General features: G+C 40.8%; 1 protein-coding gene across 1 annotated transcript in view; it reads left to right on the forward strand.

The window, feature by feature from the left end:
• Positions 1 to 3,203: 3,203 nt before the first annotated feature.
• Positions 3,204 to 15,511, forward strand: part of LOC142095004 (protein-glutamine gamma-glutamyltransferase E-like) — a 29,868-nt gene continuing 17,560 nt past the window's right edge. The window contains exons 1-4 of the mRNA XM_075177704.1: positions 3,204 to 3,331; positions 5,688 to 5,861; positions 8,520 to 8,756; positions 9,642 to 9,760. Of these exons, the coding sequence (XP_075033805.1) occupies positions 3,325 to 3,331; positions 5,688 to 5,861; positions 8,520 to 8,756; positions 9,642 to 9,760 (537 nt within the window). The 5' untranslated portion in view covers positions 3,204 to 3,324. The remainder of the gene's footprint in view (positions 3,332 to 5,687; positions 5,862 to 8,519; positions 8,757 to 9,641; positions 9,761 to 15,511) is intronic.

The following is a 15,511-nucleotide window of genomic DNA, read 5'->3' on the forward strand; positions in this document are numbered from 1 at the left end:
CATGCATGAGGTTATGAGGAAACAATAAGAAAGGGCACTGGGCTAATGACAATTGTAGCAGGAATTAGTGCTGGATGAACATCAGCAATTGGTCTGTTTGTCTGAGTATGTTGTCACCTTGATTTGTCTACAAGAGATTAATATGTTTTTAGTACAATTTGGGGAGTGTTTGTATCCATTACATTAGTCAGATGTCAGAGCGATAACAAGTCTGGTTTATAATGAAATTATTCCAATACAGAAGTGGTTGCTCAATCAATTTATAGGTTCATAGCAGCAGCTTGTAAGGGTGGGGTTATCCAGAACGGAACAAATACAGAGAGAAATCCCCCAGCACACTGCTATAACCAGCAAAGGAGCTGCTAATTCTACTTATACATAAAAATGTAAACCACCCACCCCGTCAAGGCGCTTCTACTAATAGAGTGGATCTACCTCTAAACAAAGAGAGTCCCTATTTTTGTGTTTTTTTAATGAAATTGTTCCACCATCAGATCTGATTGATTGGTTGAAAAGATGTAGAGTGGTACTAAGGAAAAATTCTGTAAAAGCAGCATATTTAATAAGGGATCTGGAACTCAAAAGTTAGGATACATCAGGTATTGAATATTACTCAATATATTTCAGAAGCCACATACATTTGTAGAGAAAGGATTGAGTGTTTCTACCCATGTCAACCTTAGCAGTGCTATTAGTGTGGCATTAGCAGACACTTTAGCACTGCTTTAAGTACACTAAAGTGCTCTCTGTGTTATGCCTTTGGGTATGTTTATGCTCTGATGAGGAAGACCCAATGCTTTTAAAATGGATTGGTTGCTAATAATAATGATTAATAAAAAATAAGTGATCCTACAATGCAATCCAGCGGTGTACACATTTGCCTTTGTCTATGAACTACCTCCTGGGGTTTGAATCCCTGACTTCTGCATTTCAGGCTATAGGAGCATGTGCTGGGACATATCTACCTCCATCTTCTCATGTTGTGTGTTTTGCCTCCCCATTGTATGTCTTTCTTATCTGCTAATGAGCCCAGCTTTAATAAGTTCCCAGTAAACTCTAGGGTGTATTTACTAAACTGCGGGTTTGAAAAAGTGGAGATGTTGCCTATAGCAACCAATAAGATTCTAGTTAGCATTTATTTAGTACATTCTACAAAGTGACAGCTAGAATCTGATTGGTTGCTAAAGGCAACATCTCCACTTTTTCAAACCCGCAGTTTATTAAATATACCCCTAGGAGTATATAAACCCTGCTAAAACACTGGAGTGCTCCAGTGCATTGTGTAGCCCCTATATGGGATCTGGTCCTGCTTTGGATCTGAACTTGTTGCATACTTGTCTCAGTCTGAGCCTGTCGCCTAGTGCTTTTCATCTTTGCAGAGGTGGGACTAACCTGGAATTAGAGGATGCAGCTGCTAAGAGACTCCTTCTTGTCAAAGCCCCAAGCAGCATTAAGGCTACAAACAGTTTCTCACCAATTTCTGCTTACTGAAGCTCCCTCTAGTGATCAGGCCATTGCTAATGTCATAGTAACCACAAAAAAAGTCTGTCATTGGGAAGGCTACTACCTAATGCTTATGTAAGCAACCACAGAGGGGGTTTCAGTGAGCTGGGGGAAGTGAGAAAATGTCTACTTCATGCCAGTGGGACCTCTTCCAAATTTTAACTATGAATCCTAAAGATGCCTAGTTACTAGCCTGCATCTTTGTATCCATCTTTGTCTTGTGTATCCTGTTTTCTCTGGACCTTTCTTAAAATCTATATATATATATATATATATATATATATATATATATATATATATATAGACATATTCATATTGTTAGATATTATTGTTATTCAACAGTTCAACAGACATGACAGACATATATATATATATATATATATATATGTAAATAATATCTATTTGAGCATATCACTCCAAAATGAGCTACAACAACCCTCTGACCAGGGCTGTTACTGTATACGCAGCTATGACATTTCATGCGCTATAACAACTCTTCTTACCTGACACCTGCCAGCCTCTACCTATAGCACAACTACCTATTTCACAGCCATAAACATTCAAGAACTGTAAACACTCAGAGCTCCCCGGAGACTGCACAAGCCCCCCGCCCCCCCTCACAGTTTTTGGTCTCTCCTGGGTACAAGCAAAAATGGCATCAAAACTATGGATACACTCAATATGTTACCCACTGACCCTCACCATTACCCTCAACAATGTGCCTATCTGGACGTACTCAACACACTGATCACAACCAGCAATCCTCTGCGGTTTGCACCATACAGGTAAGCTCATTTCTATACAAACCCATAAGCACACAGCCTCAATTTTGCACCACAGTACCCAAAACTAACACAAAACAAAAGTACCTGGAACCCCATTTCTCCACCGTACGCAGCACTACAGTCAACACAACATCAGCACATACAGTCCTAGACCTCATGTCGTACAAAATCTAAATATATCTAAAAAAAAGAATTAATTTGCAGGCATTCTGAAATGAAAAACGGCTTTATTTAAATAAATAAAACATTTTGGTAAGTAATACATTTTGCTATCACTATCACTGGAGAAGCCCAGAGAATCCCTTTGTTGCCTGTTTTCCCCAGAGAAATGGCTTTTCTCTTCTTAATAAAATAGAGCCCTAAGGTGTTATCGTTTTTGCTCATCGATTTTAATTCTACATTCTGTTTAATAATATCAATGGAAACAAGTAGATAGGGGCTGTAGTACCATCAACTTATTTCTTGGGATTGCCTCCAAGGTCAAAGTAACAAGCGTACTGCTTGCTCTATACTGGTCAAAACACACATATTAGTTTTCAATACAGTAATACAGTATGTTGTCTTTCTGGTTTCTGAAGATTAATTCATATTAAACATAAGCAGTATACAGGAACCACATCAATTTTCCCATCATATTAGAAGAAGGGATCCAAGCCTGCTCCATCTTGTCATGATTACATAAGTTGACTATTTAGATGAAAACTGTGTTTCTCCCGTAATTATCACATTGCAGTTTTGTATAGAATGTAGAAATGATTGCATGATTCTGAATAGCTCTGATTGGCATGTCCCCAGACAGGCTCTGCAAATTGTGCCTCATGGAACTGTACCAGCACACACCCAGACTTAAGCAACCCCAATATGTGCGTGTTCAGTAGTTAAAATTGTTAGGAAAAACCTCACCCATCTACTTTGCATATTTCAAGCATTGTCAGAAGAAACACCTGAAGGCTGGATATAAATACTGGGAAAAATATTGAACATTGATCTTTTGCTAACATCTTATCACCCGAGCAGAGAGGGAAGAGGAATCACAATGACAAGTAAGTTGTGTGACTGTGATGTGTTCCTAGTGGTTTAGCACCTATTCTCTTAAGTATTTATTTTATTCCCTTTTATGTGTAATAGGGGTATTATTGAGGAATTTTCTTTTGTGTTTTTTTTATCTTTTATGTTTTTTGGCCACACACTAGTCTGCATACAGCCTAAAGCTGCAATAGATAAATTAGAGTAGATGTTGTGTTTGATAATATTATAATGTTGAGATTAATAAGAGATAATGTAATGTAGAATTTCCCAGGTTCTCTTTAAAGTCCCACCTTTAATTATTAAACAGAGAAGACATCCAAATGTCATTTACTCAGTCTATAAAACCACACCTTGCTTCTGTTTGGTAGCCAAGTGCAGTAAAACAGTTGTAGCACTCTATTCCCACAAATCCTATGGTTACACAGAACATGCATCAGGACTGTAAATTATATTTAAAAAAAACACAAACATACACACACATAGACAGCGTAAGTGAAACATTTCACAACCAGGCAATTATTTCTGAAACAGCCCATCCAACTTCATTACTTTTATGTGGACACACAAGTAGATAAATAAACTAGTTTCTGAAACTTCAGAAATAACCATTTATAAGACGTTAGGGAGTAAAATGAAGTATATCACACCTGTACGTTAAACTGCACTTACCTCTGTTTTTCAACTAACTGCTACTGCAATGCAGTGATTAATATGAACAGCGACTGCACAGTTTTCAAAGTAGTATGAGATATATTGAGAGGTTGTAGCACTACAACATTATGTCTGTGTGCAACTTTATCCTGCGAGAAAGTGGGGCAGCTGAGTTTCATCAGATGGTCACTAGTTATGATGGCACTAGCTGGCTGCTTCTGATTGGCTGATTGGGGATTGACCTCTGAAACGTTTGTCATTGCTCATGTTTGTATTATATCATTTTATGGGTTTATTTTAGAATGAGTTTTTACTATTTTCATTCATACACAATAAGAAAGATTACACCTACTCTGTTATAGAGAATTTTGTTTCTTTAAAACAAAGCTGATAGAGAATCCGTTTTCTGCTTTTTAAACAAATGTTAACAAACTTTTCTTGTGATTATGACCTGGTTGGGTGTAAGTAATCCTGATATAAACCTGGTGCATCTTGAGATGCTTCCGAGACAGCATCAGCCCCTGAGTCATTAAACAGAATATTCCAACTTAGCCTGTGTTTGCGTGGGTTTCCTCCGGGTGCTCTAGTTTCCTCCCACACTCCAAAAACATACTGGTAGGTTAATTGGCTGCTATCAAAATTGACCCTAGTCTCTCCCTCTCTGTCTGTGTGTGAGTGTGTGTCTATAATAGGAAATTTAGACTGTAAGCTCCAATGGGGCAAAGACTGATGTGAGTGAGCTCTCTGTACAGCGCTGCAGAATTAGTGGCGCTATATAAATAAATGATGATGATTGTAAAACTAACAAATTTCATTCACTTTCATTCCCATTACATTTTTCATACCGCCACTTCTAAATTTCCATACCACCACTTATGAATGTCCACTTCGACCACTGCTTACAGTACTATGAATTTGTAAACACTGTTACAGGTTAAAGGAGGTCCATGTGAATGTGCTTTAATTGGGGCACTTCTTGATTAGATTTTGTATAAAATGATATCCTTTATTGAATCAAATTTTGAAATAGAAAATTTTGGAACTTACAGCACTGATATTTCTCCAGTTCACTAGCGAAATATTGGATCTCCAAGTGATATATATACATGCCACTTATCATATATGATACTTACAGCAATGTCCCCTTACATTGCAGTAGGAGTTTGTTAATATCAGAGCAGTTGACCATAAATAATAAATACCAGAAAACAATACTGGATAATATTGAATTTATTTAATTCATTAATATAGCGAGGCAATTTTATATTACTATTTTATGTTTATGCTTATTGTTTTTAATATTTCGCTAGCAAATTGGAGAAATAGCAGGAATGCTGTAAGTTCCAAAATGTTCTATTTTAAAATTTGATTCAATAAAGGCTAAAATTCTATTCAAAATCTAATCACAAAATGCCCCAGTTAAAGCCCATTTTTCTTCTTTTTTTTTTATTTACATGCATTTGAACTGTAATATCTGGGTGCACCGCCTGATATTGGTATTAAGATCTGATAATAAATTCCTAAATTACATTTAATATTCGGGTTAAGCAATCGGTTTGGTGAGGTGGTAATTTCCTTTGTTTTAGAGTTCCATGTGAATCTGATGGAAATGACTTATTACCCCATAATAAACTGCATCCAGAAGCTTGTGTTATACACATGAGTCTTTTCTGCCTTTGGAGTTTATAATATTAACCATTGTTTTTTTTTTTGTTTCAGGCCTACAGCTCAGCAATGTAAACTTACAGCAAAGCAAAAATGCTGCTGCTCACAGAACCACCGCTTATGATACTAGCGCTTTGGTTCTGAGGAGAGGTCAGCCGTTTGATATCATTCTCACATTCAACAAAGCTGTTCAGCAAGGAGACAAACTCTCAATAACTGTCCAAACAGGTAATTTTTTATTTTTTTTTATTTAACCATAGCAGTAACTCCAATATCATAGCATAGATCAAATGAACACTTAATAGTATTTCTCACTATACAATGAATGACTTTTCAGACTTTAGAGCTGCAACAATTTCCTCTCTAAAAATATTGCAAATGTCTATTCTGTTATCTGAGATTATACATCCTAGGCCACTTTCTTCTCATGTTGATTACATACTTGCCTACTCTCCTGGAATTCCCAGGAGGCTCCCGAATTTCAGAGAGTCCTCCCAGGCTCCCGTTAGACTAGGCAAACCTCTCGGATTCGCCGAAATTCATAGCATTGAATGGCTGGGGTGGGGATTTAATCGCATCATTAAGCTCCGCCCCCGCTACTCAGTGCCGTGAATTTCTGCATTCTATAGTGGGGGTGGTGCTATGGTGAAGCGACAACATCACCCTGCCCCAGGGCTATCTTAACAACATTATGGGCCCCCGGGCAAAGCAGTGCACCGGGGCCCCTAGATATAGATATAGATATAGATATATAGATATATAGAGATAGAGATAGATAGATGTACTTGCTCAGTGACCCTTGTAGGTTTTTTTGTAGGTTTTTTCTTTTGCAGGATTATTTATTCTCATTAAGAGCCGTGCCTATGGGGCCCCCTTGCCCGTGGTGCCCCTGGGCAGCTGCCCATCGTGCCCAATGGAAAAGATGGCCCTGCCCCCTCCTACCTCCTGTCACATGACTTCTCCCCTGGGATCTCCCGGGGGAGAAGTTTTGAAAGTAGGCATGTATGTGTTTATATTACTATGTATTTAGTATACTTACTGGAGAATAAGCCTTACTAGAAACACATCTCTTAACATTCCCAATGCAAAAAAATCCTTTAAAAACTGATAAGATTATGGAGACATTGAGCTACTTTTTATTTAAGTATAACAATCTTACATTTGTATTTACTTTGGCTAATGTTTGCATATTAATTCCTATTAATTCACTTAAACTGCATAGTGTAAAACATGTCTTATTAAAAGTGTCTGAGGACTGTTTAGAGCCAAATGTTAATAAGTCATCTATTTTATGAAAACAAGAACGCCACCAAAATGCGCACTCTCCACCCTTGAAGTTAATAAGAACAGATCCTGCCACTAAACATAAAAGAGTTTTTGCATTTCTATGCAGATTCAGGCAGATTCCTGCTACTGGCCTGCATTTTCCATGCTAAGTAACTGCCCCCATCATGTCAGCCATTTCATCCAATTATAATGCCCATCCACAAGTGTTTACTCATGCACATTTCCATAAAAAGTAGCACACATGCACACAAACAGGCTAACAATGTCACAGAAGAAGACATTGCTTTTGTGTGGCACATCTGCATTTGTCTGTGCTAGTAAATTACCCTCATTAGGTGCAGATGGTATACATCAAGGATCTTAAAAGACCTTTAAAGAGTGGTTACACAATTAGCTAAACCAGCAACTTCTAACAGATGTGGTGGCCGAGTACTGATGGGAGAGTAATACTAAGTAAGAGGTTCTTTTTTGTTCGGACATCCGGTGGTCAGGAGATAAATACTTCAATGAGAGGGACAAGGATTGGACAAATAACTTGGGTTTATTAATAATGCGGTAAAGATAATTTTGGTAAGACACCGCGCCACTGACCCCTTCAACTCAATGGTAATGACAAAATATTAATTTGATCAACATAGAGCACAATAGCATTTAACATATAGAAACAATAAATCAATTTTCAGGTAAATCACATAACATTAACATCATCTAAAACATTTGGTGCACCAATATTATCCCTGGTAACGTTACTATATTTTACACTCAGTCCTGGGTTGAACTGTGCACAGGAATTTAGTAGAAGTGCTGCACGTGGTTGGGGCCCATAAATTACTTTTTCACGCCAAATAAGCTGATGATATTTTGTATTCACAGTCTCTTTATTTTCTCTCCTCTCACACTGTTCTCAGTACATAGCTCAGTCTGTTTCGTGTGATGTCCCAGATCTCTATACTTCTTATTTGTTTTCAGTACTTTCCTTTTTACTCACACCTCTCTTTGGCTCACTTCTTATCTTCTTCTCTTCTTACACTTACTTCACTTTTAATCTGCTTATAGATCACTTTGTCCGATTTTCATTCTGTTCCTATTTTTCTCTCTCAGTCTATGCAGACACAGGGATCTCTCTCCCTCAGAAGTCTAGAACTTTCCTCTTCCCACTGCCCTCTGGGAGTTTACAGTTATTACCCAAGTTAGTGGACTTGTTGCTATGCCACACACTCCTCCTTCCTGTTACTCCCGGCAACCACCAACCACTCCCCACTGTCACCCCCGGCAACCACCAACCACTCCCAACTGTCACTACTCCCTCAAGAAAATATATATATATTTTTTTTAAATCTTTATAAACACTTTTAACAATTAACAAATCAAACCAACAAACTAAAAACATATAGATACGCCCCAGGGTACTCAGATTTTGGGGCACCACATTGAGCCAAAGCAGCATGGGCTAACTGGTGAACTGGTGTGTATGTATGACAAGAATGCTAGAGATCACCTTTCTGCAGATGACACATATTCAATGGGTTTATGCTCCAGATACGCAGAGAACAGAGATTTGGGATCTTAGATTTAATGCATCATACTTGTTATTGCCAGGTCCTTCTGCATCTGAATCCAGAAACACAAAGGCCGTAATGCCCGTTTCCAGCTCTGGGAGTAGAACATCTTGGAGTGCAGTGCGTGGAGCCAGCAGTAACAACTCCCTGACAATCACCATCAATGTTCCAGTGACTGCAGTCATTGGGCATTACCAGATGAGTCTACAGGTCACCAGTGGAAGGCCCGGCACTAGTCTGGGAAAGTTCACTCTGCTATTTAACTCCTGGGCATCAGGTATTTTTGCTTTTAATTGTATTCTAAACATAACTGTGTGAAAGTGGCTAAGTAAGTACCATCAATTGCAAGAGTTACGGAAATTCTAGAACTAGAGCCAGTAAGTTCAATAGAAAGCACAAAAACATACAGCTATTTTTAATGATTGTAGTGGAAACACCTTAACTAATACAGACATGGCCTGTTTGGGTCATTACATACTACAGGTCAAGGTGGTCAATCTGTGACCTGTATAAGAACACATTTGTGTGTCATGATTTTATCTTTAAACTATGACCAGATAGATCATTCTTCATAGGGAATAGTCAGACCCCTCCAGGATTAACCTTCAGAGATCTGGGTCATGCGATGGATTGCAAGTTACCATGCCATAAATTTGGAAATTCAGTTGTTTTAGCCACTAATTATTGCTATTTAAACGCATGTGTAGTGTGGCATGACTTCTTTGTTGTGTATTAAAATTGAATATTTACATATGTGGATCAACAATTAATGTGATAATTCGCATTGTAGTGTTCATCTGAATTATGTTATACTTTGCGTTAGGGTTTTAACTATATTTCCGCTTTTCTCCCGGCATGCCCAGTTGCAATCTCTTGGCAGAAAATATCCAGAGCCCACTGGGCATATTCACTTTCTTTGTGTGGGAGAAGCTGGGCCCCCCAAGCATGATCTGTATGCCTTCTATGGAGCATGTCTTCTGCCCACACACACAGTGATGTCTGTCTGATAGCCTCTCAGCAGACTGTCTCTATTTCTGACTCTTTGTGTATTAACCTAACTTTGATTGTTGACTGCGTCGGTTTGTCTGCTTCCTGACCTTGGCTTCCATTTCTGACCTTTTTTGTTTGATACTGCTATTGAAATATGTTATTTCTCCCTCAGATGATGAGGTGTACATGAGCAGTGAAGCAGACAGAGGAGAGTATGTTCTTAATGACACTGGATTATACTGGTATGGAAGTGTTAGCAACTATGGAAGTAGACGATGGGACGTTGGCCAGGTAATTGGAACACTTCAAATGGGTAATTTTCAGAGAAAAAGCACAGGGCTGTGTAGAAATGTAATAATATGGATGAAAAGTGTATATCATGCAAGACCTATTCTGCTAGACAGCACTTTCAGTACATCATGCACACAAAATTAGACATAATTTGCACTGAGGCAGAAAAGGAATACATGTTTATATAACAGTGAAAAAAAATGAAAGTCAAACACAGGAACGGTCGCATTGACCAGGATGTATATTTTCAACCTATACAATGGAGTCTATCAAGATCCTGCTATTTTTCAAACATTTTTTATCACTGCTTATTGCAGCGGTAGAAAATCTTCGGCGGCACAGTTTATCAATACAGAGTCACATGGGCACCTGAATGATGCTCGGATTCCCCCACAATACTGGCTGGCAGCAGTAAGAGTTGTCTTATCGCTGGTCAGGCCACTCTGCACATGCATGAGCCGGCTTGCCAGACCTGGGCTTCCAGTTGTAGATTCATTTAATTAAGGAAAAAAAAAATATTGAAAAAAAAATGTAAAGAATTAAAATAAACTGGTTTTAAAATTAAGCAAGAAGAAGTTCTATATTTAAATAATAAAGCATCTCTTCCTGTAGTGAGCCTCTGCTATCGCCATTATGTGATGGCCATTGAAATAGGGGTACAGCTTCAGTACTTGCATTGGTTGGGTAAGTTGCCCTAACTACCAGTACACCGACAAGGACTTACCTGACTTGAGAAGGCAGAAGCTGGCAAACCCGAAACAATGTTAACAGCGAAGGTTTCAAATCAGTACCTGGGAGAATGGCGAGGGATGCAGAAGCCGGCACACAGAAAGTCATGTGACTTTCTGGGACTATGCTATTATTAGGGGTGTTAAATGACTAATCCAGGGAGGCGGCGGATGTAAAATATTTTATAGTAAGGCTTCTACTTTGTCCATTCGGCGCTATTATACATTACTTTGATAACACCCTTAATAATAGTCTAATCCAAGAAAGTAACATGACTTTCTGTGTGCCGGCTTCTGCATTCCTCGCGACTGTAGCAGGTAGTGATCTCAAACCTTCAGTGTTAAGATTGTTTCGTGATTGACAGCTTCTGCCTTCTCAAGTCGGGTAAGTCCTTGTCGGTGTAGTGGTTGTTGCGTTAGTGACTACCACCGACTTGCATAGTTGCCTACTCATCCCGTATGAAGGTGGGGCTTAATGATGTCATTTACACCCTCTGCCAGAAATTACAGCTGACCTTCTCGGGATCTCCTGGAGGAGGGACAGCAAAGGTTGGCAAGTATGGGAAGGACTGCCACCGGAAATTGAGGGGCCCAGTACAAATGTAACAGGCAGGGCCCATCTCCTTCCTTCCCTCACCCCATCCCCATTTTTAAATTATCCTCTACCCAACAATTGCATCCTCCCTGTTTTCTTCAGTAACCCCCGTCAACCGGTTCTATGTAGCCCCTGCTGTAACTTACCTCTCTGTTTCTTCTTGCTGTCTCCCTTTTGCTCCACTCCATTGACAGCGTTGTGACGATATTAATTTCCTTACCATCATTGACCATCGTCAACAAAGGCTCCCACTGCATGCAGGAGCCTAGTTATCAAATATCGCAGCAATGTTTGTTCTGTTAACTAAAGGAAAATACTAAAAAAAATATTTATTGATAACATAAAGTAATATTTTTCAGTACATGTCTCTTTAAAAAAGAAAGGGCTATTTATTTATATAAAATGGCAAATAGAATATGGATAGCCATGTGGTGCTGGATTAAATTGCAAGCTGAGTAGAGCAGGGGAGGGGCCTCTATGGCAATTAGAGCAATATGTGTCTATTGTAGATCTGACTAGCTTTCACCATAGCAGCTACTAAATCAATAAAATGCTGTTAAATAATGATGAAAAACACTTTTCACCTCAAAGTGAGGAAAATAATGATAAATTGGCCTCATCGCCTTAACATAATGGACATTGCAAGTTTGATTAATTACCTAGAGACCTTTAATGTGCATTGAGCTTATGAGTCTGATAAGTACTGTTCATGTAACTAAATGCAGAAATCATTCTAAGCACCAAAGTGACCTAGACCTTTTATACAGCAGTGGGTAACTGGCCCTCGCCTCTTGTTCTCTGAGTAGGCCAAATTTCAGCTCTTCTAAGATTTCCTTAATGGATCTGATATATAACTATGTATATAATGTTCTGCCAGTGATATAATTAAATTGTCTTGAGATGTTAATGTATATTTTGCACTGCATACTAACTATCATTGTAAATCATGGTTCCTTAAACACTGCCGTGTCTAGGGGGTGCTTAGGTACCAGTCGTCCCCCCAAGTTAAGAAATAATGGGCAAAGGCTGATTAAATATTTTTTTTAAAAAAACTAACCTATTAGTGCATTAGCATTAGGGGTGTGCACCGGCCACTTTTAGTGTTTTGGGTTTTGGGTTCTGATTAGCTTGAGGTTTTGGGTTCTGATTTGTTTTGCCAAAACACCCCACTTAAGGTTTTGGTTCTGATTTAGGGTTTTGGGTTCTGATTTTTTTTTAAAAAAGCATAAAAAGTGCTAAAAAACAGTTATTTTGGTTTTTTTTCACTCCTACGCTATTATTAACCTCAATAACATTCAATAACAATCATTTCCACTAATTTCCAGTCTATTCTGAACACCTCACAATATTGTTTTTAGGCCAAAAGGTTGCACCGAGGTAGCTGGATGTCTAAGCTAAGCGACACAAGTGGGCGGCACAAACACGTGGCCCATCTAGTAGTGGCACTGCAGTGGCAGACAGGATGGCAATTTGAAAAACTAGGCCCCAAAGAGCACATAACGCCAAAAAAAGAGGTGCAAGATGGAATTGTCGTTGGGCCCTCCCACCCACCCTTATGTTGGTGTAATAGGACATGCGCACTTTAACAAACCAATCATTTCAGCCACAGGGCCTACAAAACTGTGGCTGAAATGATTGGTTTGTTTGGGCCCCCACACAAAAAAAGGTATTCATCTCTCCCTGTACAAACTAAACTGGCTCTACTGAGGCAAGATGTCGTCCTCATCCTCTGATTCCTCGCCCCCTTCAGTGTGTAGTTCCTCATCCTCACACATTATCAATTCATCCCCGCTGGACTCCACAATCAGAGGTCCCTCTATAGTCTCTGGAGGCCAGTGCTGGTCTTGATTGAAGAATTGATAATTCATTTTTATGAACATCATCTTCTCAACGTTTTGCGGAAGCAACCTCCTTAGCCGCTCACTGACCAGGTTCCCCGCTGCACTAAAAACTCTTTCGGAGTACACACTGGAGGGGGGACAACTCAGGTAAAATAGAGCCAGTTTGTACAGGGGCTTCCAAACTGGCTTTTTTTTCCTGCCAGTAAGAATAAGGACTGTCTGACATGTCTACTTGGATGGTGTCAGCAAAGTAATCCTCCACCATTTTTTCAATGGTGACAGCATCCAATGCAGCGACAGTAGACATGTCTGCAATGGTTGGCAGGTCCTTCAGTCCGGACCAGATGTTCTCAGCATCCCCGCCAGTGGGTCGTTTATGAAATCTCAGCTGTTTCCTCGCAGCCACAGGTGTGGAAGAAAATGAAGGAGGAGCTGTTGGCATGTCACTGTCCTCTTCAGAGGACAATCTCCTGACCAGCAGGTCTTTGCACCGCTGTAGGCTTGTGTCCGCCGGAAACAGAGACAAAACATACGCTTTAAACCGAGGATCGAGCACGGTGGCCAGAATGTATTCCTCTGACTTTAAAAGAGTGACCACCCTCGGATCCTGGCAAAGCGTACGAAGGGCTTCATCCACAAGAGCTACATGCTTTGTGGAATCGCAATGCTTTAAGAGCTCCTCCCTCACTTTCTCCAGCTGCTTCTGCAACAGCCTGATCAGGGGAATCACCTGACTCAAGCTGGCAGTGTCGGAACTGACTCCTCGTGTGGCAAGTTCAAACGGCTGGAGAACCTTGCACAACACGGAAATCAGTCTCCACAGCGCTTGACTCAGGCGCATCCCCACTTCTTTGCCTATGTCGTAGGTGGCTGTGTAGGCTTGAATGGCCTTTTGCTGCTCCTCCATCCTCTGCAGCATATAGAGGGTGGAGTTCCAGCGCGTCACAACCTCTTGTTTGAGGTGATGGCAGGGCAGGTTCAGCCTTTTTTGATGTTGTTCGAGTCTGCGGTAGGCAGTGGCGGTATGCCGAAAGTGTCCAGCAATTTTGAGGGCCACCGCAAGCATATCCTGCACACCCCTGTCACTCTTCAGGTAATGCTGCACCACCAAATTTATTGTGTGGGCAAAACATGGCACGTGCTAGAAATTGCCCATATGTAATGCCCGCACAATGTTACTGGCGTTGTCCGACACCACAAATCCCCAGGAGAGTGTAAGTGGGGTAAGCCACTGCGAGATTATTTCCCTCAGTTTCTCTAAGAGATTGTCAGCGTTGTGCCTCTTATTAAAACCGGTGATACACAACGTTGCCTGCCTTGGAACGAGCAGGCGTTTTGGAGATGCTGCTACTGATGCTGCTTCTGCTGTTGCTGCGGAAGGCGATGCATCTACCCAGTGGGCTGTCACAGTCATATAGGCCTTAGTTTGCCCTGAACCACTTGTCCACATGTCCGTGGTTAAGTGGACAGTGGGTACAACCGCATTTTTCAGAGCACTGAGGACACTTTTTCGTACTTCTCTGTACATCCCGGGTATCGCCTGCCTAGTGAAGTGGAATCTCGACGGGATTTGGTACCAGGGACACAATACCTCCATCAACCGTCTAAATCCCACTCCACTGATGGCAGACACCGGGACGCACGTCTAACACCAACATAGCTGTTACGGACGCAGTTATCCGCTTTGCCATAGGATGACTACTGTCGTACTTCGTGCTCATGGCAAACGACTGTTGTACGGTCAACTGTTTAGTGAAAGACGTAGCGTTCTTACTACTTCCCCTCTGGGAAGATGACCGACTACCGGCAGCAACAGCAGCAGCGGCAGTAGTAGGCGTAGCGCTGCAGGATCCTCCAGAAGAATCCCGGATTGAAGAGGACTCAGTCATGCCGCTGACATGGTCTGCAGGACTATCTACAATCGAGATCGAGGAGGAAATTGACGAGGAGGGTGTTGCTGGTTTGGATACAACAGGACCAAGGGATTTAGGTGTCCCTGGACTGCTGACGGTCCTAGCCCCAGTTCCTGAACTAAACACTGAATTATGAAGGCTATTCAGGTGACGTATAAGGGAGGATGTCCCTAGGTGGCCAAAATCCTTACCCCTGCTTATTTGAGCTTTACATAAGGTACATATGGCCATACATTTGTTGTCCGGATTGGGATAGAAATAATTCCAGACCGAAGAGGTGGATTTCTTGGTCTTCTGGCCAGGCATGACGATGGGCTTTTTCTTCCCATGGACAACAACTGTTTCCCCCCCTGGTGCCTCATTTAAGATAACCACATCAGCATCCTCCTCGTCAAGTTCCTCCTCAGCGCCAGCTACATCAATATCCTCCTCCCGGTGTACAACATTCACACCTTCATTAGCCAAATCTGTAACTGGACTGTGGGTGATCCTTCCAGCATATGCAGAGGGCGTGCTGCAAATGGTGGAAGGAGCCACCTCTTCCCGTACAGTGATGGGAAGGTCAGGCTTCGCAACCACCAACACCCTTGGACTCGCTTGGGGATTTGTGATGCCATCTCTTTAGAAGGCAGAGTTGTTTGCTGTGTTGTTGATGACAGCTTAACTCTCTTAAA

Source organism: Mixophyes fleayi, chromosome 6 (assembly GCF_038048845.1).
Source record: "Mixophyes fleayi isolate aMixFle1 chromosome 6, aMixFle1.hap1, whole genome shotgun sequence".
Classification (NCBI taxonomy): domain Eukaryota; kingdom Metazoa; phylum Chordata; class Amphibia; order Anura; family Limnodynastidae; genus Mixophyes; species Mixophyes fleayi.